The sequence below is a fragment of the Grampus griseus genome (genome assembly GCF_964374135.1).
Source record: "Grampus griseus genome assembly, chromosome: 8".
Taxonomy (NCBI): Eukaryota; Metazoa; Chordata; class Mammalia; order Artiodactyla; family Delphinidae; genus Grampus; species Grampus griseus.
The window spans coordinates 86,296,434-86,324,056 of NC_139002.1; the positions used below are offsets into that span (position 1 = coordinate 86,296,434).

The following is a 27,623-nucleotide window of genomic DNA, read 5'->3' on the forward strand; positions in this document are numbered from 1 at the left end:
GGCATACATCAGGCAGGGGAGGCATTCTGGCCTCTCTGCTTCGCTGGTAACTTTCTCTAGGAAGTAGGAGGTTGGAGCAAAAGCCTTGAGGAAAGTCACTATTCTTTCCTTTGAGGGATGCTATTTTTGTATCATAGCTCCCACTGATCAGGCAGGGCCATTGCTTAGGCCTGGATCTCTGCATCCCCCGTATTCTCAGACATGCCAGGGAGACAGGCTTGAGAACAACAGCCTTGGAGTTGCCGCTACCTGAGCACTTCCTGGGAGCTTTAATGCAGCATCCCCTTCATGCTCTAAACAGAGGTGGCTTTTTTCTTACATCACTGCTTTATTTATTTATTTTTATTGAAGTATGATTGATTTATAATGTGTTAATTACTGCTGTACAGCAAAGTGACTCAGTTATACATATGTATACATTCTTTTTCATATTCTTTCCTATTATGGTTTATCACAGGATCTTGTTGTTTATCCATTCTGTATATACCGGTTTGCATCTGCTGATCGCAAACTCCCAATCCATCCCTTTCTCACCCCCCTCCCCCTTGGCAACCCACAGTCTGTTCTCTGTCTCTGAGATTCTGTTTCTGTTGTTTTGGGTTTTTTTCAGGCTTATTAAGCTTGACCTCTCTAAACTCACCCTTTCACTCTACCCCCTCAAACCTGGTTATTATTTTGCTTTTTTAATAGGGTTTTATGTGTGTTATACACATATATAGTTCAATTTGTGTATGTCTTTTTTGAAACTTTACTTGATAAAACACAGCTTCTTCGTTATTTGTGCTTTTTTAAATTGCTGTGGCCCTGTCTTTTCCCCAGATTTGCTCTATTGATCTCTTTTTTTTCCCCCTTAATATTTATTTATTTAGGCTGTGCTGGGTCTTATTTGTGGCGTGCGGGATCTTCCTTGCAGCATGCAGGATCTTTTAGTTGTGGCATGCGGACCTCTTAGTTGTGGCAGGACTCTTAGTGCGGCACGCACGCTGGATCTAGTTCCCCGACCAGGGATCGAACCCGGGCCCCCTACATTGGGAGTGTGGAGCCTTACCCACTGGACCACCGGGGAAGTCCCTGTTTCTGTTTCATAGATAGGTTCAATTTGTGTCATTTTTAGATTCCACACATAAGTGGTATCATACAGTATTTGTCTTTCTGACTTATTTCACTTAGTATGATAAACTCTAGTTGCATCCATGTTGCTGCAAATGGCATTATTTCGTTCTTTTTTACAGCTGAGTAGTATCCGATTGTATATCTGTACTACATCTTCTTTATCCATTATTCCTCTGTTGATGGACATGTAGGTTGTTTCCATGTCTTGGCTATTGTGAATAGTGCTGCTGTGAACATAGGGGTGCATGTATCTTTTTGAATTATAGCTTTGTCCGGATATATGCCCAGGAGTGGGATTGCTGGATCATATGGTAATTCTATTTTTAGTTTTCTGAGGAACCTCCATACTGTTTTTCACAGTGGCTGCACCAACTTTACATTCCCACCAGCAGTGTAGGAAGGTTCCCTTTTCTCCACACCCTCTCCAGCATTTGTTATTTGTAGACTTTTTAATGATGGCCATTCTGACCAGCGTGAGATGGTACCTCATTGTAGTTTTGATTTGCATTTCTCTGATAATTAGCAATGATGAGCATCTTTTCATGTGCCTATTGGCCATCTGTATGTCTTTGGAGAAATGTCTGTTCAGGTCTTCTACCCATTTTTCGATTGGATTGTTTTTTTTGTTTTTAAATTGTATGAGCTGTTCGTATATTTTGGAAATTAAGCCCTTGTCCATCGCATCATTTGCAGATGTTTTCTCCCATTCTGTAGGTTGTCTTTTCATTTTGTTTATGGTTTCCTTTGCTGTGCAAAAGCTTGTAAGTTTGATTAGGTCCCATTTGTTATTTTTCTTTCTTTCTATTGGCTTGGGAGCCTGACCTAAGAAAACATTGGTATGATTTATGTCAGAGAATGTTTTGCCTATGTTCTCTTCTAGGAGTTTTATGGGTATATCACTACTTTAAAGATGAAGTAACCGAGGCTCTCAGGTGTTAAGTGACTTCCCAAGAAGCATATAGCTAGTAAGAGGCAGAGCCAGAATCAGGACCAGGTTTGTCCACTGCAAAGCCCAGAGTTTTACCTGTTATACTCTCGTCCCTCTAAGCCAATGGTTCTCAAAGTTTTGGATCTCAGAGTTCCTTTATATCATAAAAATTATTGAGGACCCCAAAGGGCTTTTGTGCGTGTGGGTTTTATCTATCACTATGTCCCACTTTTTAGAGGCACAGATGTAGAGAACAAACGTATGGACACCAAGGGGGGAAAGCGGGGATGGGGGTGAGGTGGTGGTGGTGGTGGGATGAACTGGGAGATCGGGACTGACATGTATACACTAATATGTATGAAATAGATAACTAATAAGAACCTGCTGTATAAGAAAAAAAATTAAATTAAAAAAATTTCCCATTTTATAAATGAAAAACTGAGAAATTAAAAAAAAATGTTGGGCTTCCCTGGTGGTGCAGTGGTTGGGAGTCCGCCTGCCGATGCAGGGGACACGGGTTCGTGCCCTGGTCTGGGGGGATCTCACGTGCCGCAGAGCGGCTGGGCCCGTGAGCCATGGCCGCTGAGCCTGTGCGTCTGGAGCCTGTGCTCCGCAACGGGAGAGGCCATAGCAGTGAGAGGCCCGCATATCGCAAAAAAAAAAAAAAAAAAAAAAAAAAATGTTTATTCATTTAGAATTAACAGTCACGGACTCATTATGGGTTTTTTGTTTTTAAAAATACCTTTTTCATAAAAATTTTAGTGAGAAGAGTGGCATTGTTTTACATTTACATTTTTGTGAATCTTTTTAATAGCTGGCATACTAGAAAGCAGCTGAATTCTCCTGTCTGCTTCTGCATTCAGTCTGTTGTGCTATCACACATCTTGTAGCCTCTGGAAAACAAACCAGTTGGGAGAGAATGAAAGTGGAAGAGGCAAATAATGTATTAGAATTATTATGAAAATAGTTTTGACTTTGGGGCCCACCAGGAGGGGTCTTGGGGGACTCCAGGACTCCCTGGACTACTCTTCAAAAACCTTCGCCCTCAGCTGCTTCTCTGCAGAGTGGTGTGTGTGTAGATGACGGTGGTTCCGTGGGGCGGCACTTTCACTGGAGTTTCCCTTGGGAAGACAGTGAGGCCTCCCCTGCCCTGGGCCTCTGGAGATGAGGCTTCCACAGCTGGTTTGGGGGTTTGTGGGAGGGTGAGTTCTTGGCATTGCCATAAACAGGGTCCCCTGAAGAGTTTATTTGGAAAGAGGAAATCTTGTGACTCTATGAACCATAGTTCCCAGAAATCAGATGTTCTCTTCTGTCTCCATAAATCACTGTGCTACCTGGAAGATTCCAGCATCGGTGCTAGCCTCATTTTCCTGATGGTCTCTGATGTGGCACAAAAGCCCGCTGTCAGTGTGTCCTAATTTCTGGTTTGGACAATATGGCAGATGCGGCCCAGGGCGCGTGATGGCTGCGTATTGAGTGCAGTGGCTTTGAATATGGCCGGCTCTGGGCCTGGTGTGGAGACGGCCTGGTTGTGTGCTCCGCAGAGCTCAGTCCCTCCCACTGTTGGTTTGGCTGTCGCTGCCCCTGAGGAGCCATCTGCATTACCCAGTCTGTGTGGCCATTCATGCACTTGAGGGGTCTGGGGAAACGTGAAAGCTTGCGCCTTTGGAAGTAAAAATACTGATAACTGTCATTCCGAATTCTTTGAGGCCTTCTGTTTTCTGAGCAGTCACTTCATTCAGGTGATGTTAGGTCTCAGGACAGAATTGTACACCCTCCCCTTATAGGGAGGTGTTTGTTTCCAGGGCAAAATGACACTGGAGAGAATCTTTAACCTATAAGGGGAAAGGAAGGTGGCCATTTGCCGAGCTATTCTCACGTTAATCTATCTGTGAGGAACCTACTGGCCAGCTGAAATGTGTACCTGAGTTACTATTCCTTTGGGTTTTCTTCTCATTTAGGAAAAATAAAATAACACATCAAAAAGTATTGTGTGGTTTTCCTGGGAGTTTTCATGCTGTGTATTATGGACTATCCTCAGTCATTGGGATAATATGTCTGGTTTCCAGGGTAATCCTTAGTGGTAAGTGGTGGGAAGGAATTTTCCTTGTAATGCCATAGGTTTTTCTTAAAGTCATGGGAGGGGGGAACGTACAGATTTCAGGAGTTAAGGCGTAATTTGTTCCTCCACAGACTGAGAGCTTGGTCAGGGCAGGAGCTGGGTTGGTGTGGTGTACCCCCAGACCCCAGCACAATGCCCTGTAGGCCTGCAGAGGACATTGCTGTGTGACTGCACGTTCTTACATCACGTTTCAGATGGCGGAAACCCTTTTTCAGACAAAGCAAAGCAAGCTTAAAGCAAAGCAGTCTGAAAGGTTACAGATCCAGGCATGCTTCATTCTTTCTCTCTCTACTACTGTTTTTTCTTCTCCAGTGACAAGAAAAGGAAGTTGGAAGCCAAACAAGAACCCAAACAGAACAAAAAGTTGAAGAAAAACAGAGATGTGAAGAACAAAAAAGACACAAAACTGAAGTGGAAGAAATAGTGGAGAGTAACTTGGGTGTTGGTGGCTGACTCGTAAGGGATACCCTGACTTTCTGAACTGTCTCTGGCTGCACTGAGTGGCAGCTGACTAGACTATTAAAAGCAGTCACTTCTGAGTGGGTCGGCTTAGAACTCGATGCTTGGCGATCCTCCGGCACCGTCTTTCCTCCCCCCAGTCCAGGCCTGTCTCCCCATTCGTTCATAGCTTGCTTTGGGCCCAGGTTTTTCGGTTCCTTCTCGCACGCGTAGAAGCCACGCTGGCTCTTGTTCCTTCTCGGGCGTCAAGTACACAGTCTTCTGGGGATGTTCAGGAGGCTGCTGGGGGAGCACCGGGGCCTCTTGTTATGAACTCGTCCAAACTCCCTGGGGCCTGGAGCTGCAGAGGCTCTAGTCCAGCCAGGACTGGCGTCCTGGGACCCACACTGCCGTGTGCTGTTCCTCTCCTAGCCCTGGCAGTGGCCCAGAAAAGCCTGAGTTCTTAGGGAGGATATGACATCTGAGTCCCCAATACCTGGTATTTCATCCATTTGGGAAAAAATGTTGGGAAAGACCCTTTTGCTAGCAGGGATTGAGGGGGTTAGAGACTCTATTTTTAATAAATTATATCCTAGAAAGATCAGCTGGCTGTGTGCTCGTCAACTGAACGTAGGCGGAAGTTGCACTTTGCTCCTTTCTTTCGGTGGCTCCTGGCTGCGGTACACTTGGGACGGTGCTGGCATCAAGGCTGAGGGTGGGCAGCGTGGCCAGGGCTTACAGACCCAGGAGCCCATGGGAGAAGTGGCCGTGCTGACCGATGCTCACTGTGGTGGTTCCAAGGGACTTGGGACGGCACCTGGAAGCCAGCTAGCTGGCCTCTCCTGCCTAGCTCGTGTCAGGTCGTTTGGTCCTCTCCACGGCAATTATGTGGTGTATTTTGGAATGTTTGATGGTGTCTGCTTTCCAGTCCTGAATCTGATACCATTGTTATTGAAACCTTGACCCTGCATCCCCAACCAGGGATCGAACCAGGGCCCCCTGCAGTGGAAGCGTAGAGTCCTAGCCACTGGACGGCCAGGGAATTTCCTCTCTGCTGGTCCTGTAGGATTGTTCCTCATCCACGTCACCAGGTGCAAGGAAAGCTCAGAGTGGAAGTCAGTTCCGTTGCGTTCTGGTTCTGATCCGCCTTTCTCCCCGCTTCCGCATGTGGGTTAATGGCGATCCTTCGGAGCTCGCTGACCGTGTCGGATTTCAGCTTCTGTATTTTTCCTTATTTAAAAAAAATTCATGTGGTGGCCTTGGTTACTGATCTTCCTTGGTTTTTCATAGACTTTAAAAGGACTGGTCCTCTGTGAGTCCAAATAGGTCCTTTCCTCAGCCCTGATAGGTAATCTGGTTCCTAGAAGTCTAGCGTGTAGACGGGGAAGGAAAGGGCGCTTCTGGACCAAAGAGGATTAAACGTGCAACTCCCAGGACAGATGGCCATGGGGAGACAAGCAGATTCTGACTGCGTACCTGGGACCACCGCGCCTTGTCCCCGTAGGCGTAGGGCCTTTTGTCTCCTAGAGCTGCAGACCCCCTATTAAGTCTGAAGGAAAGTTTAGAGATGAAAAAAAAAATTTGATCCGTTTTTCTCAGGTGAGTGCCTGAGCCTGCCTTTCAAAGAGGGTTTTCTTAAGGAGAGTGGCTGAAAAGCAAAGTCACAGCCCCAAATGGTCTGAGCCGAGTGGCATCTTAAAGCTCTCCAGCCGCATCGTCCCACAGCTGCAGGACCCAGATCGGCCGGGCCCTTGCTCGGCCCCTCTAGCCCCAAAGCCCGTCCCTCTGATCTGCTCCAGGGAGCCTTCCTGGCCTTGACACTGGCTCTGCCTGGCCCTTGCTGTGACCTGGGGTACACCTCGTAACCCAGGTCCACATCTTTGTAAACCGCAGGTGGTAATGACAGCACCTCCCTCACGCGGCCGGCCTGAGGAGCTGAGAACGGTGCCTGGCCTGCAGCAGGCACTCACCAAGCCTCTCTGGGTTCTGTGGCATGTGCCAGTATAACCCGGGCAGCTGCTCCGTTACCCACGAGCGCTAAGATGGGCTGAATGAGGCCTGTCTGGCTTTGTTCTAAACCACAGCCTGTGCTAGAAGAGGCCCACCGGCGCAGCTAGGAGCGTGCGCTTTGTAGTCAGACCAGGCCAGCTCTGTTCTCTGACAAGCCTCTTGACTGACAGCCTTTCCCTCTGCGCATGAAAAGGAAGTGAGCATTTCACCTACTATGTACAGTCTTGGCCTTTTTATTTGCAAAGCGTGTGTTCCTAAACAGGTCTCTGCACTTGGTGGTTGTGATCTTGGGTTCTCCTCCAAACCTGAAAAGGCACGCCTCCCCCAGACCTCACCATCTGGCCTCCAGACAGAGTGACATCTGTAAAGCTCGCTGTCTCAGGAAATCTCACTTGCAAAATGAATTCAGATAGGCTGCCTATGAATGCTGTCACCAGCCTGGGGAAGGGGCTGAAGAAGCCTGAACAAAGAAGAGTCCTCAATGGTCTCCACCCCCCCACCCCGCCCCCCCCCAGCTGGGAGGGGGCCAGTACTGGCCGGCTTCAGCGCTTCCAGTGCTCATCTGTCCCCCACAGTCCCGGAGGACTCCGGGGTGACCAGGAGATGACACAAAGGGGGCTGTGAGGCTGGGGGAGGGGAGGAAATCAGTGACCGTCACCTTGGACAAATGTAGACTCATTATCAGAGGCCATTACACCAGCCGGTCCGAAGGCCTGGAGGGGGCGGGGTTGGCATCCCCAGGGCCTGAATAGGCAGTTCAGACTCCAGACGGCTGCCCTCCACTCTGTAAACAACTGGTGAAAGTTGAAAGGTGGTGTGGATTCTGCAGAAGGGTGGGGCAGCAGGAAAGGGGGATGCTGAAGCTTTTCTTGTGTCGCTTCTGCTGAGGAGAAAGCTGTGATAATCCGGCATCTGGATGCTATCGGGCAACCAACCGGCAGGAGCAGAAAGGAAAGGGAAGTATGGGGAGGAGGAGAGCAGGGGGCCGGACGCTGCTGAGGAGGGCAGGCTCGGTGTGGGCCTTGGTGGCTGGACTCGGGCTCCCTCTGCTCCGGATGGCTTTCCTGTGGAGATTCCGGCTGAGTTAGCCCAGCTTTCACTGCCTGCGGGGCAGCTAGAGTAGAGCCAAGTCCCCCTTGCTTTTCAGGGACTCCTGCTAAGGAGAAGTTCACTGTCTTCTTTGGCTGCCGACAGCCTGGAGCAGGCAGCGGACGAGAGGCGCCCCATGCTCCGGAGCAGCGGCCCGACGAGGAGGCCCGGCCGCCGGGGCAAGTGAGGTGACCAGACACACCCCCATTTCTGTTCTAGTCCTCCTGGCCCCTTGGAGAATGTCTGATGTTTTTCTATTTATTTAAGTGCCTGCTTTAGAGCGTGTTTCTGCTACACGCAGGCTCAAAAGGGTCCCACCCCTCCCTTATCTCACCTTCCCTTCAACCGTCTGCCCCCCAAAGAGAGAAAATATGGCTGAGCTCCCGTCTGGAGCCAGGTGCTGACTAGATCTTGCCTCTTAGGCTGCGTGCTTGACTGAGGCACGTCCTGCAGGGCTGGGGGACTTGTGGGGAGGGTGGACACGGACCTCTGCGGGGGATCCCCTGCAGGTGGCGAGTGCTGGGGAGGGACCACCCCGCAAGCTCCCTCAGGGGCCTCGGACCAGGAGGATGGTGCTGAGGGGCACCTCTCCTCCCCAAGGCCCCCAGAGGGCGCCATGGTCCGTGCTGAGCCCTCTCCCCACAGAGGCCAGGGCCCCAGGCTGCCCTGCCTGGGCTCCACCAAGCAAAGCCCACAGCAGGCCTTTCCCGGGACTGACCCCGTGCGGTCTTCACGTTGTCCCCCAGCTCCTGAGTCCTGGCCTGTCGGTCACCGAACCATAGCCACTCCAGTCAGTGTTCCCAGCGGCCTTAGGAATTTCTCTGCCTGCTGCAGGCAGGAAACATTTTTCAAAGCCTTTATTTCTGCCTGGACTTCACACCTAAGACAAACTACAGCCGACCCCAGAAAACCCTTGGGCTTGAGTCACTGGCTTCCGGTCCTCCCTGCATTAACAGGTAACACAGCCAGCTTGGGCTCAGCAGGGTCCCTCCTCAGGCCCCCCTCTTCCTGTGCTGAGCCACACAGATTTTGACTGTGTGAGGGAGGGTTTGCAAACAACTATCCCAGCAGCCCCCTGCATCAGGGGTGTGGGGAACCTGGCCTCGGGGCAGATCAGCAAAGCCCTCTGGCAGCTGTCTTTCTAAACAGTTTTAAGTATAGTTGATTTACAATGTTAATTTCTGCTCTACAGCAAAGTGATTCAGTTATATATATATATATATATATATATATATATATATATATCCTTTTTTGTATTTTCCATTATGGTTTATCATAGGATATTGAATCTAGTTCCTGTGCTGTTCAGTAGGACCTAGTTGTTGATGTCTTCTGTATATAATGCTTTGCGTCTGCTAATCCCAAACTCCCAGTTTACCCCTCCCCCACAGCCCTCCCCCGTGGCAACCACAGGTCTGTGCTCTGAGTCCATTTCATAGATACGCTCATTTGTGTCGTATTTTAGATTCCACATATAAGTGATATCATATGGTATTTGTCCTTCTGTGTCTGACTTCACTTAGTACGATAATCTCTAGGTCCATCTGTGTTGCTGAGTTCTTTTTCATGGCTGAGTAATATTCCATTGTATGTATGTTCCACATGTTCTTTATCCATCTGTCCATGGATGTTTAGGTTGTTTCCATGTCTTGGCTATTGTAAATAGTGCTGCTGTGAACATAGGGGTGCATGTATCTTTTTGAATTATAGATTTTTTTGGATATATACCCGGGAATGGGATTGCTGGGTCATATGGCAACTCTGTGTTTAGTTTTTGAGGAACCTCCATACTGTTCTCCATAGTGACTGTACCAATTTACATTCCCACCAACAGTGTAGGAGGGTTCCCTTTTCTCCACACCCTCTGCAGCATTTATTGTTTGTAGACTTTTTGATGATGGCCATCCTGACGGGGTGAGGTGGTACCTCATTGTAGTTTTGATTTGCATTTCTCTAATAATTAGCATCTTTTCATGTGCCTACTGGCCATTTGTATGTCTTTGGAGAAATGTCTCTTTATGTCTTGTGCCCATTTTTCGATTGGGTTCTTTGTTTTTTGATATTGAGCTGTATGAGCTGTTTGTATATTTTGGAAATTAAGCCCTTGTTGGTCACATCATCTGTGAATATTTTCTCCCAGTCTGTAGGTTGTTTGTTTCATCGATGGTTTCCTTTGCTTTGCAAAAGCTTATTAAGTTTGATTAGGTCCCATTTGTTTATTTTTGCTTTTATTTCTGTTGCCTTGGGAGACTGACCTAAGAAAACATTGGTATAATTTATGTCAGAGAATGTTTTGCCCATGTTCTCTTTTAGGAGTTGTATGGTGTCATGTCTTATATTTAAGTAAGTCTTTAAGCCATTTTGAGTTTATTTTTGGGTATGGTGTGAGGGTATGTTCTAACTTCATTGATTCGCATGCAGCTGTCCAGCTTTCCCAACACCACTTGCTGAAGAGATTGTCTTTTTTCCACTGTATATTCTTGCCTCCTTTGTTGAAGATTAATTGACCATAGGTGAGTGGGTTTATTTCTGGGCTGTCTGTTCTGTTCCACTGATCCATATGTCTGTTTCTGTGCCAACACCATGTTGTTTTAATTACTGTAGCTTTGTAGTATTGTCTGAAGTCTGGGAGGGTTAGGCCTCCTGCTTTCTTTTTCCTCAGGATTGCTTTGGCTATTCTCGGTCTTTTGTGGTTCCATATAAATTTTAGGATTATTTGTTCCAGTTCTGTGAAAAATCTGACAGCTGTCTTATTCCTGGCATTGTGTTCCCGTCCTTCCAGTCCAGCTCAGTGGCACTTAAGTGCTTAACGAATGGGAACACACCTACCCCATTTGACAGAACAGGAAAACTAAGGCCCAGTGAGGGCTGGACCCAGGCTCGGGTACTAAATAGGGTAGGACAGGGGTTGGCAGGTGGCCACAGCACAGCTTCCAGCAGGGGTTCTTTCCCTCTGAGACATGAGTGCCCCAAGTAACCAGGGAATCAGCTCTGGGTTCTCTTCCTCGTCCTAAATGGGCTCCTCCCCAGCTCTGAACTTTGGGTAACCCTCTATCAGGAGCCATGAGGCCAAGGTCATTGTTAACAAGTGTTTATTGTTAATAAAACCATAGTACATTTACAATAAGTGACAACATTAATATATAGTTACAGTATCGTACAATATTACAGCAATAAAATAACGCCTATTCCTTTGTACATCCAGCTCAAGCAGCTAGTTGAAAATATTTTCCACGGTTGCAAGCCCCCAGGGGTTTTTCAAGGTGACCGAAGTGACACCTCCTAAAGTGCCTGGGGCTTCTGGTGAATAAATAGTTTCTAAGGTACGGCCAGACAGCTGAAGGCGACATCCAGCACAAGCTGTCCAGAAGGTGCCCCCAGTGTCTGGCCCATAAATACGACAAGGGTCTAGGCCCAACGATGTGTCTCCACCCCAGGGGAGCCTGGAGCCTGCAGAATGTCAGGGGCAGGTAGTGGGGAAGAAGTAGAAGGGCCTCCTCTCCCAGTCCTTCCCTTCCACCCCTGCCCCGTCCTTTAAATCCCTAAGACCCGCAGTTCCCAGTGGGAAGTGTGGGCCCTGCTCTCCAATCCAAATTAAAGGACTTTTTCACTGGAGAAACTGGACCAGGGGGGCCGTTTGGGGCTCTGCCTCCGGAGCCCACAGAGGCAGCCTAATTCTAGGCTTGGGATTTCAGCATCGACCCTGAAAACAGCAGCAACAAAAGCTGAGGCCACCAGGCTCCTCCACTGTACCCCACGCCACTCTTGGCTCAGACCAAAAGCGTTAAAGGCGTTCAGGGGAACGAACTGCCTTCTGCCAACCACTCTCTGAGCAGGACGGCGACTCCCCCCGCACTGGCCCGACCCCGACTCCAAAGGAGGCCAGACACCAAGAGAACGGACTCCAAGTGACCCTCTGTGCACGATCCCCGGCCCCCTGGAGGCCCACGTCGTCTTTCAAAGGCACAGCCCTGAATAAGTAAGTTCAGGGTTTGGGCAGCCTTTCGGACGTGACATTGAGGGAAAATACCAAGTTTTGACTGAAATGGCCCGGGGCCCAGACAGAACATACGTTCTGTACACTCATAAGGATGCCCACACCCCCGAAGAGCCCCAGTTTGGACAGTCGGAGCTGCCTGAGGCCCCAGGGGGAGGGCACGATCTGAAGCTGTGTCGAGCAGAGCTGAATCAGGATCACATGAGGGTGAGTGCATGGCGGCCCTCAAGGTGCGAGCCGTAGGTGTCGGGGAGGGGTTGGGGGAAGAGCCACCTTTTGGCCACACCTGCCCTTGGCCCATCACTGGTTGAGCCAGTGGTTAGTTCTGGGCCTGCCCAGGTCTGGCTCCAAGAGGGCCTGTAACCAGCCTCCACCCAGCAGCGCCCCAGCGTGTCCACAGGCCCCGGCTACGTGCTGGCCCAGGCACCCCGGGAAGCACTTGCTCCCGGCCCTTCCCACCCGCTAGGATGCCTGGCGACAGAGCCTGGCCCAGAGCCAGCCATCCCCCAACCTCACACACGTGAGGTGACGTAGAGAGAGTGCACGCGCTCTGCCAGGGTGCTCTGCAGGTCCTGCAGGGGGTCCAGGCCCTGCACTTTGCTGCTGCGGCCATAGATGAGCTGCCGGAAGGAGTCCTGCTCGAGCAGGGCCTTCATGTGCTTGAGGAAGAAGCCCTCACAGAACAGGGCCAGTTCGGGGGCGCTGTGGATCTGTGGGGCAGGGAGAGGGAGGGGGTGAGACCCACTATGTCAGCACAGCCCTGCCTGAAACCTCCCCCTACCCTCACCTCCAAATAGTACCCATGGGCTAAGGCCCAGCTTCAAGCCTCAACCTGGGGGAGGCATGTCCTATCTCTTGGGGTGACTGGCCCCTTATCTGAATTCCTTCCATAAGCCTCTCCTTGGGGTTAGACTGATCGGGGTTCAAATCCCAGCCGTGCCACCAGGAACATCCCTGAAATCTTGTTCTTGGCCTAGGTCCCACTGGTGATGGCTTGTTGAATGCCAGTCATCCCTATTGGATTGGCAGCTCCCTCACTAAGGGCAGGGACTGCCCACTGTGGTATGTCCAGCACAAGGCCCAGCACACGAGTGTTCACCTGGTAAACGCTCAGTAACTATTTCAGGTCAACAAATATGGAGTGCCCGCTCTGGGCCAGGTGCTGGGCACAGGCCTCGAGGCCCAGGTCTGCGATGCTGTCTCAGAGCTGATGTTCCAGTTCAGGAAGACAGGGAAGCCAAGGAACCAACCAGGCCAGGAAACCACAGACTGTGGTCAGTGCTGTGAGGACGTGAGAGTGGGTGAAGGGGCAGAGAGTTGTGTGACTTGGGGGAGGCCTGGGGAAATCAACAGGGCTTGGGAAGAGCTTTACCGGAGGGGAGGGGACAGTGATCGCAGGAGTTCTGCGGTGGGAATGAGTTGAGAGATGTGGGCCGCGTGGCTGGGTGAAGGCAGAGGGGCGGCATCAGAAGGGGAGATGTGGACAGGGTCCTGGGGCCCACGTAATGGGCGACAGATAAGGGCTGGATTATTTAGTTTGCAGTGGAAAACCTTTGGAGGGTTTACGTAGGGGAGTGACACGGTCTTTACACTTTTCCAAGAGTCTTGTGGATTGCAGGGTGAAAGCCAGGAAGTGTGGAGGCCAGGCCAGCAGTTGTCCACGAGAGGGGACAATGGAGATGGAGGGAAGGGGAGGGACTGCTGATGTGTTTCAGGAGCGTTTCTAGATGTGGCAGATGACCATGGTGTTTGCTGAGAGGAGGAAGAATAAGGAGGGCCGTGCCGGGAAGAAAATCAAGTAGTGCCTGGGGAGCTGATTTGACTCAGAGAGGCTCAGCTCCTTGGCCCAGGTCTCACAGCCTGGCGCAGCACGGCTGGGATGGGAACTGAGATCCACCCGGCTCACAGCTCAGCTCCCAGGCTGCGATGCTGCCCCACTGGGCAGCAGTGACGCCAGGCCACAGAGGGACTTACAGTGCCCTTCAAAGCTGCCTGGCCACCTGCATTTTCTAGCCAGGCAACAGTGGAGCAGAGTGTGTGTTGGGAGGCAGCTGCCGGGCATCAGGGCTCCTCACCTTGGCATACTTGTAGGTGTTCACGGCGCTCTCCACGCTCAGGGTCTGGGAGCACAGGATCTCGCAGTGCCGCTGCAGGGCGTCCAGCTGGAACAAGCTGGCAGCTGACAGCAGCTGGCAGGAGGCAAAGGAGGCCGTGGGTATGCATGGCCAGGTCTGCGGCCCAGGCATCACGGAACAGACCGCTGCTTTGTGCTGTGTGCTCCGCTTCCTCCCGACCTCCAGGGCCCTCCCTCGCTGCCAGTCAAGTCTGGCGGCCTAGATTTATTTCTACTCTAGGCTCTCTATGTACTGGCTGGGACACCTCGGGTGGCACCGGATGGGTGACAGACGCTGCTTGGGATTTCTGACGTCAGGAGGCCTTCAACTACAAGCTGCCTGCTCATCTACTTCTAGCCAGGTGCACGGCCAGCAGTGGGTCCGTTCTCTGAGCAGTGACCTGGTGAGGGGAAGGCCTCGCTGCCTTCTGATCCTCCTGGGCCTTCCGTCCTCAGGGGTGGCCCTCTCTAACCCCGAGGTGTGGCCCGGGAGGCCGGGCTCCGTGGGTGCACAATTTCCCACTCTCTTGGGATGGTGCTTCCCGTCGCCAGAAGAGCAAGGACCAGCAGGGAACCAGGAGGTCCTTACAGAGGCCACCTTCCTTCCCTCCTCATCTCTCCAAGTGCTGTGTTTCTGAGAGCGGGGTTGAGACCTGGAAGATGTCGCAGGCCGGGGACACAGGCATGGCGGGACTGGGGGCCAGGCTCATGGCCTCCCTGCTCCTCCCCCTGGGGCCGGGCAGACCGGCCAGGTCCTCACCTCCAGGATATCGCCGGTGGGGATGTCCATGGATTCTGTTCCCCCGTAGTACAGATACTGCATCATCATCTGTAGGGAGGAGAGGCCCGGTGTGAGCGCCAGATGGACCCACAGCACCGAAGTCCTCACCCGGCACCCCTGGAGTGCCACTCCAGCCGCTGCCGGCCTCCTGGTGCCCCCTGACCTCTGTGTGCTGACATCTGCACCTCCCCCGACTCTCGTCAGACATTTTTGTGTTTTCCCTGGAATGCGTGTGGCAAGCTTCCTTCCACAGAGTAGTTTCACTTCAATCCTCACGACAGACCTGTGAGCCCAGGAGGGCAGATACTACTCACAGCTGGGGAAACTGAGGCCAGGGAGGGGGGCTGACCCCCCTCCCCAGAACCCTTCCAGCTCACCACCAGGCACCATGCCGCTCATTTCTCCTTTTACCGAAATTCTAAGTCTGGGGCTGGGAGAGGGGGAGGTGGGGCTCTGAGGGGGTGACTGTCTGACGGGCCACCCTCAGGATCCCAACTCCTGATCTCCCTGTCGGCGCTAGGCCTCCATGTGGCGGTGACAGCCAGATCCCGACTCCCTCCTGGAAAGTAAGTTGCAGAGCTGGGACAGGGATCTGGTCCAGAGGTCACCTTGCTGACCAGCCCAGGACCTTCAGGATTCTTGGGAGCAGAGGGCCCTGGGACGCCACATGAGGTGGCCTGTGGGGAGGGAGGCTATATTTTAGTTCCACTGAGGTCTGAGTTACAAGCTCTGCCATCATGCTGGACACTGGGGAGTTTCCCAGTTGGAAAAAGAAAAATGATTCTCCCTGGTTGGCTGAAGAAACGGCCCCAGCAAGGAGCTGGCAAGTGTGTAAGTAAACATGGCTCCAGCCAGCACAGTCAGGCTCTGTTAGGACTGGCCCCCAGGCTGGAAGCGGCACCAGAGGGAAGGAGCCCAACCTGGGGGAGGTGGGGAGTGGGGAGGGCCCACCAGCCTCATCCAGGCCCAAGGCCTGTCCAGGAGACATCAGTCTCTCCGCCTCAGAGGAGCGGGGGCCCCCGAAGGCCTTCCCCAGCCCCTGCTGGAGCTCACGTGGCGATCCTACAGTTACACGTATGTGTCCATGTGTCCCACGGCTCCAGGTGATACCGGGCCCACACCTGGCTTCCTCTGCCATCCCCATGCAGCTGCGTGGGTGCTGACCACAGCACCAGCAGGACAGCCCTGAACGCCCAGGGCTGAGAGTGGGGTAGGTCACATTTGCAGGGATTCTTTGCTAAGGGATGGCCTCAGGGCAGCCCCTAGGTGAGAAGGGGCCCAGGGATAGAGGCTCGGAGACAGGTGACAGCCTGCAGCTCCCCTTCCTGGCCTGGAAGGCAGCCTCCTGCTGCATTTGGTAGCTGGTTTTGGCCAGGCCCAGGCATCTCCCTGAGGTCACCTGAATGCACACGAGTCCACAGGAGTCAGAGCAGAACTGCCCTTTTGGAGGCTGGCTGAGGGAGCTGGGCTGCTGGCGGGCAGCCTGTGGGGCTGGACTGGCCGCCCTGTGAGCAGCTGTCAGGACCGGCTGCAGGGGCTGCCAGGCTTCCTCCTGCCCAGAGTGGGCCACCAGGAATGTGACCACAGGGAGGCCACTGATGCTGCAGGGACAGGCCTGGGGTCAAGAGCCACGTCTCAATGGCAGGGCTCTCCCCCAAAGGACTGGGTTTAGTCGGCAGTGACCTTGGCAAGTGTCTAGACCGGTGCTAATGCAATAGCCACTGGCCATGTGTGGCTTTTGAGCATTTGAAACGTGGCTGCTCTGAGTTAACACGTGTTGTGTCAGACCTGGATTTTGAACACTTAGTGTGAAAAAAAGAATGTAAAACATTTCATTAATTTTTTATATGTTGAAATGACACTATTTTGGCTATATTAAGTTAAATAATATTAAAATTCATTTCACCTGTTCCTTTTTGTTTCTGTGGCTACTAAGCGATTTTAAATTACCTGTGTGGCCTGCATTATCTTTCTATTGGATGATAGCACTGCTTAGCTCTCCTTGGGCCTCTGTTTCCTGTTCTAGAAAACAAATAATGACCGCCATTTCTCTTTGTGCTGTGAGAGCCAATGAGGTGTCTGGGGGCTGCTCTGAAACTTTTAGGCTTTTTTAGGGAGCACCGGCCCTGGATTGATGGCTTCGGGCTCCCCACCAGTGATGGCAGAGCTCTGTCCCCAGAGGACCCATGGGGCAAGGCCAGAGGCTAATATGCCCAGGCTCACGTGTGCCCCGACGTTAGACCTGTTGTCCCCGTCTACCCTCGTGACAACCCCGAGAAGTCATCAAGGGCTGCCCAGCCTGTCCCGGAACAGGCACCCTCCCCTGCTGAGTGAATGCAGCCTTGATGGCAGCGGTCACCCGAGCCACACGTGTGCCCTTGCCCTCCCCCCCCCCGCGACTCCCGCCCAATCCCTTCTGCCCTTCTCAGACCCACCTCCTGTGTCAGAGCCTGACCCCACCTCATGCTCCAACTCACCTGGACTTTGGGCTTCTTAGCCAAGTAAGTTTCTAGAGCTGCTCCTCTCCCCAGTGAATTTGGCTCAAGGGACGGGAAAAGGGGGGAGGGGAGACACCCCATGCCAGACCCTGGGTCTTCCACCCCGATGAGTCACCGAGTTCCATCCACTCTCCCCTCGCCCACTTCCCTCCATCCTGCTGCCACTACCTGGTCACCATCATCACTTAGCTGGATTTCTCAACAGCCTCCTATCTGGTCCCCTGGCTGCAGTCACGCCCCCTCCGGTCCCTTCCTCCCCTTCAGAGTGAGTGAGGTAATGCAAACTGGACCATTCCACACATCCTAAGATTGAATCCTGGCTCTGTCACTTCTCAGCTCTGTGACCTTAGACAAGTTACCAAACTTCTCTGTGCCTGTGACCCCTCATCTACCAAGAGGGGATAACACACCTGTACCTCCTAGGACTGTGCTGGGAAGCTTAACTGAAGAACAGGGGCAAAGCACTTGGAACCACGCCTGGCTAAGTGTCTGTGATGACGGTGGCCTCCTAGTAGCGTCCATCTGTCCTTGGGTTAAAGCTCAGGCCCTCCATGCTGTGGCTCTTGGGGGCAGCTTCAGCCTCATTGTGGATGTTCTTCTGAATCGCTGCCGGGACTAGGCCAGAGGGCATTTCCTGAACAGGTCGTGGTCTCTGGCTTTCAGACCCTGCGTGCACTTCTTCCTCTACCTGGAGCTCCCGATACCTGGCTGGCTGCCCTCGTCCTCCAAGAAACTTCCTCCTCCGCAGCTTTGGGTTAGATGCCCCGTCCTGCTCTCCCAGTGCCTTCCCCACCACACCTATACCATTAATTCATAACCCTGTCTCGTGGAGGGCAGGGTCCCTGTCCCGTTTACCACTGTCTCCACGGTGCCTGTAAGTGACTAAATGCTAAATGAATGACTACAGGGAACATGAGGGGGACCAAACCCTTGTGGATGGTGGCTCCTAATGCTTCTGTGAGGCTGTGATCTCTGCCGTTAAGTCACAAGCCTGTCCTGTGCAAGGCCAGGTCCTGGACCCACCCACCAGCTGCCTCTTGGCCTCAGTCTCAGCCCCTGAGGGTCATGCCTGCAGCCTGGAGATCACTGGAGAAAGGAGCTCCCCACCAGGGCTCAGCGTAGACCCCAGCCAGCCTCCTCCTGCAGACCCCGCCTGCTGGTGGCCAGCCTGTGGAGTTTCCATTATGCAGCCTCTGAGGTTCTCGGCAGCTTAGAGATCGAAAGCCCTGACCTTGATCTTCCACACCCAGGATGGGCTCACCATAGCCATTTCTGCTTGGCCGGCATGGCTGGGGTCCGATGCTCGGGAGGAGTGACTGACCTACACCAGCGCACGCGCACGTCACCCTCCACCCACCGGGGTCTTGTTAAAATGTGGGGTGTCTGGGGTGGGGCCTGAGGTTCTGCATTCCCAACAAGCACGCAGGCAACGCCTGTACTCTAGGAGCTCACTCCGGGGAGCAAGGACTCACATGCTGCACGTGTGCTGTGCGCCTGTCCTTACACGTCCGTCAGTCTGCCCAGACCCCTCACCCGGTGGTTAGAGCTCAGGGCCCACGAGACAGGCTCTGAAGCTACAAAGTCACAATGGAACGGCTACCTTTGCCTGGGAAAAACCTAGATGCTCCAACCTGACCACTGAGATTCAGCAAAACACAGAAGGCACTGGGGACGGAGGGGAAGATTATTACCGACTCACGGCTGCTCCCGCCAAGACGGACAAGCCAGGGTGGGGCTCCTGGGGGGAGGGGGCATCCCTTGAGAAGCGTGCAGCACTGAGGTCCACATACCTGAAAAATGTGGTACTTCATGTCACCGATCTCAATGGTTTTGCTGCTGTCGCCATCTTGCTCTGATTTATTGGTCATCAGTGTCTTGAACCTGGAGCCAAGGAGATGAGACAGGACGGGGCTTGAACGTGACTTTCACTCCATGGCCATGTGGCAACGGCACCGTCCACCACCTGACTGGCCACCAGGGCACAGGAGCATTTTAGAAATTACTGCCGTGCTCTCAAAATAATTCTTGGCGAGTGACGTTTTACATCGTCCAGACGGCTGGGCTGGGCCCCTTCTGTCCCTGCTGCCCCCTAGATGAGTGACTGTGACGCCTGTGGCTGGAAAACTGACTTTCGTGCCAGAACATTTATGTTTTCTAATAATCAAAGGCAGCAAGTTGGCCAGAAAGAATACAGCCTCAGAGCTCCTCCTGGAGAACTCTGGGTCCCATCTCGACTGTCCCTCTGTCAACTTGTCCCATGCCCGCCGTGGGGCGGATGGGGCCTCCGCGCTCTGTGACCTCCCTGTGGGGGGCAGAGGCTCTTCTCCATCCTGTCCATCACCTTGTATCCACATGAAGCTGCCCAGCCTCCCGGCAGCTGAGACTTCATTATCCGGGTTGCCTACCTGTTAGAAGCTGTCACCAGCAGGACTTTATGTGCATAAAACAGCTTTCCTTCCACAAGGAAGGTCACATCCGACATCTCCTTGTTGTTCAAAAAGTGAGGATCTGCCAGTAGGGAAGGAGAGGGGGTGACTGAGGAGCCTGCCCCCAGGGGTTTCTTACATGTGTGCCGGGGGCAGATGGGGTGGGGAATGTGGAGAGCAGAGAAACTGAGGCCAGGCCAAAGAGGAGAGGGAGAGGGAGAGGGAGAGGAAAAGGGGAGAGGAGAAGGGGAGGGGGGAGGGGAGGGGGGAGGGGAGAGGAAAAGGGGAGGGAGGGGAGGGGAGGGAGGGAGGGGAGGGGAGGGAGGGAGGGCAGGGGAGGGGAGGGCAGGGGAGGGGAGGGGAGGGGAGGGCAGGGGAGGGGAGGGAGGCCTGGCAAGCGCGGGTGGCCGGTGGGGAAGGCCTCACCTAGCCTGGCCGGCAGGGTCTTGCGCAGCTCAGGGATGCTGGGAATAGGGCTGCTGCCGTAGCAGTGCATGAAGATGGCAGCCAGCTGCTGGATGACAGAGTCGTTCTGTGGGGGGAGAGGCAGGGAGGGGCCATGAGCTCAATCCCCCATCCCGTGGCCGTCTGTTTATAGCTCCTGCTACATCGGGCCAACTTCAGAAGTCCAGGCCAGGATCAGAGCAGCCGCTGCCTTTTGCTCCTCCTGGAGGTGGCCTGGTGAGGGAGGCCTGTCCCTTCAACACTGATTCCCCAAATCGCTCTTCTGGCCGGGCTCCAGCCCAGACAGATCCACGGCCTCTGCAGCCAGGCGGTGCGCGTTTGCATGTGGGGTGGGCAACCACCCGCGTGCGTGAAGGTCCCTGTGTCCATCTGTCCGTGGGAGGGGTTGTCCCTGTGTCTGTCTTCCTATGCGTCCGTCTCTGTGTCCGTCCCATGGTCTGCTGGGGCCGTGGGCTCTGGAGCCTGGGTTCTCTGAGCTTGGGGCAGGGACCTGCCCGGAGACACTCACCTTGCTGGTCTTGAGGATGTCGAACATGAGCTGCAAGCCCTCGGTCACCAGCTCCTCGTTGTATTCCTCCTCCTTGATGGAGCCGAAATCCCGCAGGAGGCTCTGCACCACCGAGTACCGAGACTGGGAGAAGGACGTCCTCAGAGACTCGATCCAGACGTGCAGCTTCCAGGGGACGCCTGGGCCCGGGCAGGGGAAGGGCAGCAGTCACCCCTGGGCAGAGCGCTCCCTGCGGGGGCCACCGAGCCCGCCTCCCAATGAACCCCTTCCTGGCAGGCTCTCTTGCGATGCGCCCAGTGTCTGCAGAGCAGGGGGCAGCCCCCAGCCCCCTCGGTGTAGCCAGTAAGCAAAGCTTCCGTTCACACTGACGGGCCTCCCTGAGAGATCAGAGGGCACCCGGGTTCGTGTCAGATGAGGTGGAGGAATGCCTCCGGACCAAGTGCAGGGAGTCCGAGCTCTGAAAATCCACAGCTCAGCCTGGGGACCTTCAAGCGCAATCCCAGCACCCACACTGGCCCGACGCCTTGTTGGGCCCTGGACTGACTTATGGAGGAGGACCCATTATAATTACGAGGGGTAGCCCGGGAGACTCGGATACCCGGAGGATATGCAGGGTGCTTGGGGACACAGGGGCTCCCTGCCTGTCTAGAAGCCTGAAATCAACCCCGTCCTATCGCCCAGCTCCCTGGTCTGTTTATGCACATCCAGTGCCACGTAATTAGTTTGCCAGCTCCCTGGAGTGTGCCGGCGGGGCCGCAGGGCAACTTACAACTACTTTGTAAACATCACGACAGTAACTAGTGATGTTTCTGATAATTAGAGGGATTGCTTCTTACTCCCCCACCTCACCATGGGTTAAAAAAGGACCGATGGCATTCCCTACCCCCCACGACGACGTGCGTAACGTTAGCATCCCTGGTTGACCGACTGTATGTAGGAGCCTATTTCACAGAGAAGAACACTGAGGCTGGCTTGCCACAGCAGGGCCACGTGGCCTCCCGCTGCCTTGGCCCAGCGCCGGGCGTTCGTGTGTCATGGCCCCCGGGAGAGTCATCGTGCACTGAGTGCTGATGGTGAGCTGGCACTGGGCTCTGGGCTGCACGTGACGACACCACATTCACAGAGGAGAGTCATCAGCACCAGCGAACGTGGCAGGGCTAGGCTCTCACCCAAGTCTGTCTGTCTGACCAGCCTCCCGGGAGGGAAGGAGAGGTCGGCAGGCTTGCAGACCCAAGGAGGTGGGGAGGTTGGCTGAGGGACTGGAGAGCATCTAGTTGACCAGAAATGTAGACCCCTAGTGCTACAGATGCTCCCAGAGCTACACATCCCAGGACTTGACCAGGGAGGTTGGGGGACCTGAGGGCACAGGGCTGGGGTGAGGCTCTGAGACACATCCCCACGGAGGACTGTCTGAGGCTCAGGGCAGCCCCTGTCCTGGCTGTCAGTCACCAGGTCTGGGGGAATTGAGCCCCGCCCTACACTCAGCTACCTGGCCCTCTCCTGGCCTGAGGAGCAGCAGAGCCTGTGTGTGAGTGAGTGTGTGTGTGCGTGCATGTGCGTGTGTACCGGTACACACGCTGCAAGGTCTCACCTAGTGCCCGCAGCTCCATGGTGATGTCCACGTAGCCGTGCTCCGCGCTGTAGTACATGGCCTCCTGGAGGGCCTTGGTGCGCGTCCGGCTCAGCCTCACAGTCCCCTCGCTGCCACTGCCCTGGCTCGACGCATCGCTTTCCTCCACGCCCTCAGCCAGGATCTCCTCCAGGGACAGCACGTCTGCTTTGGCCTGCTGCGGCTGCGTCAGGAGCTTCCTCAGGACGTTCCTGTGGGTAAAGGGACGAAGGGTGATGCCTGAGGCTCCCGCCACGGACGGCGCCTGCTGAGCTGCCTTCTGGCGGCCCGTGGTCCAGATGGGCAGCTACGGGGCATCTGTGGGCACAAAGGCTCACGGTCTTCCCCTCCCAGGCAGGCTGGGCCAGGGCTCCCAGCGACCCCCATCCCTGGCCACCTGGGGAGTAAGGGGAAGGTGCAGGAGACCTCTCCCTTCTGCCATCCATGTAGTGACGAGAAGTCGTGGGCTTTGAGACCAAGCAGGTTCTGCCATCCTGTGTGATCTCGGATAGGTTGTTCTACCTCTCTGAGCCCTGACGGCTTTGTCATCTGTAGGACAGGGCGTCAGCATCATGCTGTCCCAGTTAACGTGAGGCCAATGTGATGACCTCAGATGCAGAGCCTGATACCTAGCAGTCCTCCTAAGAGCAGCCAACTTGACACATGTAAACGTGTCCGAAACATAGGACATGCTTGTACTCACTTTCCCTCCATTAGTAAGAATGCAGTGGAGCCGCATTTTATACTGAATTCATTAACATACACAGACGTGTGGAACACGGGATGCTCGACGGAGCATATTCCCGTGTACCGCTGCATTTAACCTGAGCAATCCCATGAACCTCGCCATTCGTGGGCGATGACCACGTCTTGCTCACGGTCACTCTGAGCAGGATGAAGACTCAGACCCAGAGCTTCAAGCCCCAGGCTCGTTCTGTCACAGCCTGTAGGCTGGGGTGCTGGGCAGGCTGCAGCAGGGCCAGGCCCACAGGTCACCTGGGGCTGAGCCTCCTCCCAGCGGCCCTGGCCACCCCTCCCCCACCCCTTCCCCTACTGTGTGATGGAGGCCCGGCAGGGACCCCCTCGAGGGACCTGGGTCATCCTGCTGTAGCTCTGCCAGTTCAGCAATTTAACAGAGCACCCGGTCTGGCGTGAGCTGGCACATGACGGTGAGCGCCCACCACACCCACCCAAGGGAGCCCGTGTTCCAGAGAGAGAGTGGGAAGCCGATGAGCAGGGGGCAACTCCACGCGGGGTGAAGAGGCCACAGCGGTGGGGAGGGGTGGGAAACGCAGGCACTGGGCGGGGTAGAGAGGCCTGGAGGCCGTGCCCTGCGAGGTGGTACCTGAGGGCAGGGCTGGTGGAGATGGGTGAGAGCGGGGGCTGGGCGCAGAAGGCGGGGGGCGAGGGGGAGAAGCACGCTAGGGAGTGGGCCACAGCAAGGGCACAGTCTGGGCTTGAGGACGGGAAGCAGGTGTCCCGCCTGCCCTCTCTACCTTCTACTCACCTCTTCCCTGTCTCCCTCTGCCCCCTCAGCTGCCTAACGGCTCTGCTCTCAGCCCTGCCCTCTCGCAGCCCCGGCCCCCGCAAAGCAAGGTCCACCATCCGCTCCCGGAGCGAGACGCGATCTCCTGCAGAGCCACCAGTGGCATCTTCGTGGTGGAGCTGCCTGCTGTGTGGAAGCCTCTAGCGCCCCAGGCCACTGCAGGCACCGCAGAAGCACCCCAGGCATGGGAAGGGATGGGGTCCTGGGTGGCTGCAGGGTGGAGAGCCTCACGGGGGAATGGGAGGGCCTGCTCCAGTCCCACGTCTGCCGGGAACTGGCTGTAGGACCTCTAAGCAGCCCAGCGTCTCCGGGCCTCCAACATCTGGGGCCCCCGAGCTGCCTGAAGCCCCGTCTTTCCGGCTGGTGTGCGTGCAGCCACCCCAGCCCCCACCTCTGGAAGGCCCTCCAGGTCTAGTTCTTCTGCTGAGAGCCTGCTTCACGCCCCCCAGCACACGGGGCAGGAAGCCCGGGCAGGTACCTGTGGCCGTGGGCGGCTGAGTGGCTGAAGCAGTTCATATCCTCGTGGAGGGAGGAGGCCATGCCGTTGGTCTCGAGCATGCTAAGGAGGGGGTCGGCGCCCCGGCTGAGCAGCAAGCTGACCAGTTCGTAGTTCCCTGGAAGACAAGGTGGACCGAGGATGCTTCCACCGCCCGTGCCACTGCCCCTCTGCTGGGCCTGCCTGGGCAGCGAGTGTGGCAGAAACACTGACGATGGGGTGAAGGGGAGCCCCTGGGACCCAGAAGGAGGGGCTTCAAGGCTTGCCACAGTGATCTGCGTGTGCAGCTCAGCCAGGCTGGGTGACACCGTGGGGAGGAGCAGGTGGACCCGTGGGGCAGTAGGGGACCCTCACTGGGCAGGGCAGCGGTGTACCTACCGGCTGCAGAAGCCAGCTGCAGGGGTGTCTCTGCATAGCTGTCCTCGCCACCGGTCACTGCCGAGCCCTCCACGTGGGCACCAGCATCCAGCAGCAACTGCCAGGGCACAGGGAAGACACTTCAGGTGGTAGGGAGTGTCTGGGGCACGTGCAGGGAAGCTTTGGGGAGGGGCCTGCAGTTCCCTCCTGTGGCACGTGGTAGGGAGTGTCTGGGGCACGTGCAGGGAGGCTTTGGGGAGGGGCCTGTAGTTCCCTCCTGTGGCACGTGACCAAGGACCGGCTCACCCGGGCGTCCAGGCAACCAGAATTTTAGAACTCCTGGTTACCTTCAGGGCTCTAAGTGTCTAGAATCTTCACCTCCACTCCTGTGGCCTTGGACCAAGCCCCTAAGCTATAGGGACCTCTGAGCTATTTCTCCCTTTCAAACAGTTTCCTACAAACTGGCTGCAGTGATCTTTGTAAGAACTCACACAGATGAGCAGAAAAGAAGGCACCACCCCCCAATCAACCGGGGGAAACTGGGGCTCTGGAGGCAGCAGAGGTGGTGGGAACGGCAGAGGTGTTAGAGCTGAGTGCCAGTGCTAGCCACAGACCAGTGGGTGACCTGGGGCAGGTACCTCAACTCCCCAAACCTCAGTCTTCCTCATCTGGAAAATGCAAAAGAGGCCCGCCTTGCAGCCTTGCTGGGGATGAAGTGAAACGGTGCTCACCTCTCCATAGGGGCTCAATAACTAGTGGCTTTTAGGGTTCTCATCAGAGAGGTTCGGTGAGCTACCCAAGGCTGGGAAGTGTGGGGCTGGGGCAGAACCTCACTGTCTGGGACACCAGGTGGCCTCTCCCCATTCTAGCAAGGGCCAGTCTTGCAGGGGACAGATGGGGCAGGGCTAACAGATACCAAGCAGCTCCAGCTGAGCCGGCCGGCTTTGCCTTGGGGCAGGGGTGGGTCTGCTTCACCGAGAGGTGACTTCAGCTCCATCTCACCTTTCCTGACCGGCTGCTCTGGAGGGAGCCGCCTTCCAGCCCTCCCAGGTTTCCGGAGATCAAAGCCCCCTCAGAGCCCGTGCTTGGCCAGCTAAGGCAACACCACGGCCCCGCCACCTGGAGACCAGGTCCGAGGGGCCCAGGCTGACCTCTCAGCCTCCCCACAGCGTGGAGCATGGGGGCGGCTGTCGGTAGGAGGCCCCGTCAGGCAGAAAGGGCATCGCTGCCTGAGCCAGTGTGCCAAGGTGGAAGAGGAAGAGGCCTGCCCGTCAGGGTGAAAATGGGCACCAGTCCAGGTGAGTCCAGGGCACAGCCCGGCAGGCCAGTCTGGGCTAGCGTGGAACTCTACTCAGGGCCTTAGGAGGACGCGCACCAAAAAGCAGGCAGAATGTGGCAGTCAGCCCACTGACCACCATTTACTGCATCCCTCCTATAGGCCAGGCCTGGGTGCACAGCGATGAATAGGCCGGACACGACTCCTGCTCTCAAAGGCCCCACAATCTAGCAGACAGCAAGGGTGGAATACGAACTCCCAGGAAGGAGTCTGGAATCCTGTGGGCCTGTGGCCTGAGGAGTGAAGGAGTCTGGGAGCCGAGTGGCAGTGTCACCATGCCCCATCCACGGCTTCCACTTCTAGGCCTGAACCCCCTCCTCACACCAGCCACAGCTACTGGGACCAAGGTGGGCACAGTGTGGCTTGGCTTGACAGGCGAGCTGTGCCAATCTGAGTCCTCTTTCAGGAACTGGGGAGCTGAGAGACTACGCCTGCTACCAGGGAGGGGCAGAACCGGAAGGACAGCATGCTGTATAGAGCCGGCAGAACTCATGAGGCAGTAAAAACAGCTAAGGGTTGGAAAGATCACTGGAGGAGAGAAATGGAGCACACCTGCACAGATTCCAGATTCCAGCACGCCCCAGGACTCACCCACAGATGCAGAGACGCCAGGCAGGCCTGGTACTACTTGGGCCTGTGTCTTGCTCCCTAAAATTCTCACATGTATCCTCACACTGAAGCCTGCTCCTGGAGGCAGACCAGGTGGGTCTTTGCTGACCAAGTGAGCTAGCGTTAACTAGCGCCTCTGGTGTCTGACTCCAGGCTGCTGCTCACACAGGTAAGGCTGGGGATACGCCTGGGGCTCAACCCACCCAGCAAGATGAGGGCATGCTGCATACCTGGCAGGAGCTCACCTGGACCACAGAGATGTGTCCATGTAGGACAGCAAATGTCAGTGAGGTCCAGTGCCGGCTGTCAGGGTGGATGGAGGGGTGCCTGGGAGAGTTGCTTGGAACCTGGAAAAATAGCACAAATGATCAGTGATTCCTAGGTCAGTGACATTCCTGGGCAGGTGACACAGCCACCTGAGCTAAGGGGAGCCCTGCAGGGATGGTGACTAGGAGTCAACTCAAGAGCTTTCTACATTCGATTGGCAATGTCTGCCTGGAGTACCCTGTGGAAAAGGCTCAAAAGGATGTTCAATTAGTGATGTCTGCCCTGGGCAGAGAGACAGCAGAGAGGGAACACTTTATGCCTCAGAGGGAGGTAGAGCCAGAAGTATCTGGGGATGGTGGGGATGGCTGGGGATTAGGTTGATAAAATGGGAAAGGTGCTACAGTAACAGAATTATGGCCATTCTCTCTGCTCGACTCCCCTCTGAGCTCACTTCCTCTCTGACAGAAAGTTCAAATCTTGAGGAAGAACCCTCTTTGCTAACTGTGATCTCTGTGCATCTTGCATCTTAAGTCCTCTGAGACACGTCTAGTTGTCCATAGCATCACAGCCAGCATGGATGACGAAGACCTTGGGGTGTTCTCTTGCTGGGTTAGGAGCCCGGTGCAGCCCTTGGGGGCTTTCTCACCTGGATGTCCAAGTTTGCTCCAGCATCAATTAACATCTGGACCATCGCTTCATCCCCAGCAGCACAGGCATACATCAGCGGCGTCATACCCTACATGAACCAAAGGCAGATGCTAAACTGTCTGCAAACAGAACATGAGGACACGTGTTCCATAGGTGTCTGCCCCAGAAACCAGATCCAGGTCTTCCTGCTTGACCAGCTGCTCATCCTGAACAATCCTGTGTCTTGTGCTGAACAAGACAACCTGCCCCTCCTAGGCCCACTGGACG

The 27,623-nt window shown here is 54.9% G+C and overlaps 2 protein-coding genes across 3 annotated transcripts in view; one reads left to right on the forward strand and one right to left on the reverse strand.

The window, feature by feature from the left end:
- NAT10 (N-acetyltransferase 10) overlaps positions 1-5,157 on the forward strand; it is a 39,287-nt gene extending 34,130 nt beyond the window's left edge. Inside the window, exon 29 of the mRNA XM_082661102.1 lies at positions 4,476-5,157. Within this exon, the coding sequence (XP_082517228.1) occupies positions 4,476-4,587 (112 nt within the window). The 3' untranslated portion in view covers positions 4,588-5,157. The remainder of the gene's footprint in view (positions 1-4,475) is intronic.
- A 5,587-nt stretch (positions 5,158-10,744) lies between these two features.
- ABTB2 (ankyrin repeat and BTB domain containing 2) overlaps positions 10,745-27,623 on the reverse strand; it is a 181,382-nt gene continuing 164,503 nt past the window's right edge. The window contains exons 6-17 of one of the 2 annotated variants that reach the window (XM_082660348.1): positions 27,355-27,444; positions 26,687-26,788; positions 24,518-24,614; positions 24,122-24,257; positions 22,080-22,309; positions 20,489-20,667; positions 19,942-20,047; positions 19,495-19,597; positions 18,880-18,970; positions 14,571-14,639; positions 13,773-13,886; positions 10,745-12,407 (exon numbers count right to left, since the gene is read on the reverse strand). In XM_082660348.1, the coding sequence (XP_082516474.1) occupies positions 12,210-12,407; positions 13,773-13,886; positions 14,571-14,639; positions 18,880-18,970; positions 19,495-19,597; positions 19,942-20,047; positions 20,489-20,667; positions 22,080-22,309; positions 24,122-24,257; positions 24,518-24,614; positions 26,687-26,788; positions 27,355-27,444 (1,515 nt within the window). In that variant the 3' untranslated portion in view covers positions 10,745-12,209. Of the gene's footprint in view, positions 12,408-13,772; positions 13,887-14,570; positions 14,640-18,879; positions 18,971-19,494; positions 19,598-19,941; positions 20,048-20,488; positions 20,668-22,079; positions 22,310-24,121; positions 24,258-24,517; positions 24,615-26,671; positions 26,789-27,354; positions 27,445-27,623 lie in introns of both variants that reach the window. The other variant, XM_082660347.1, reaches the window with a different exon arrangement.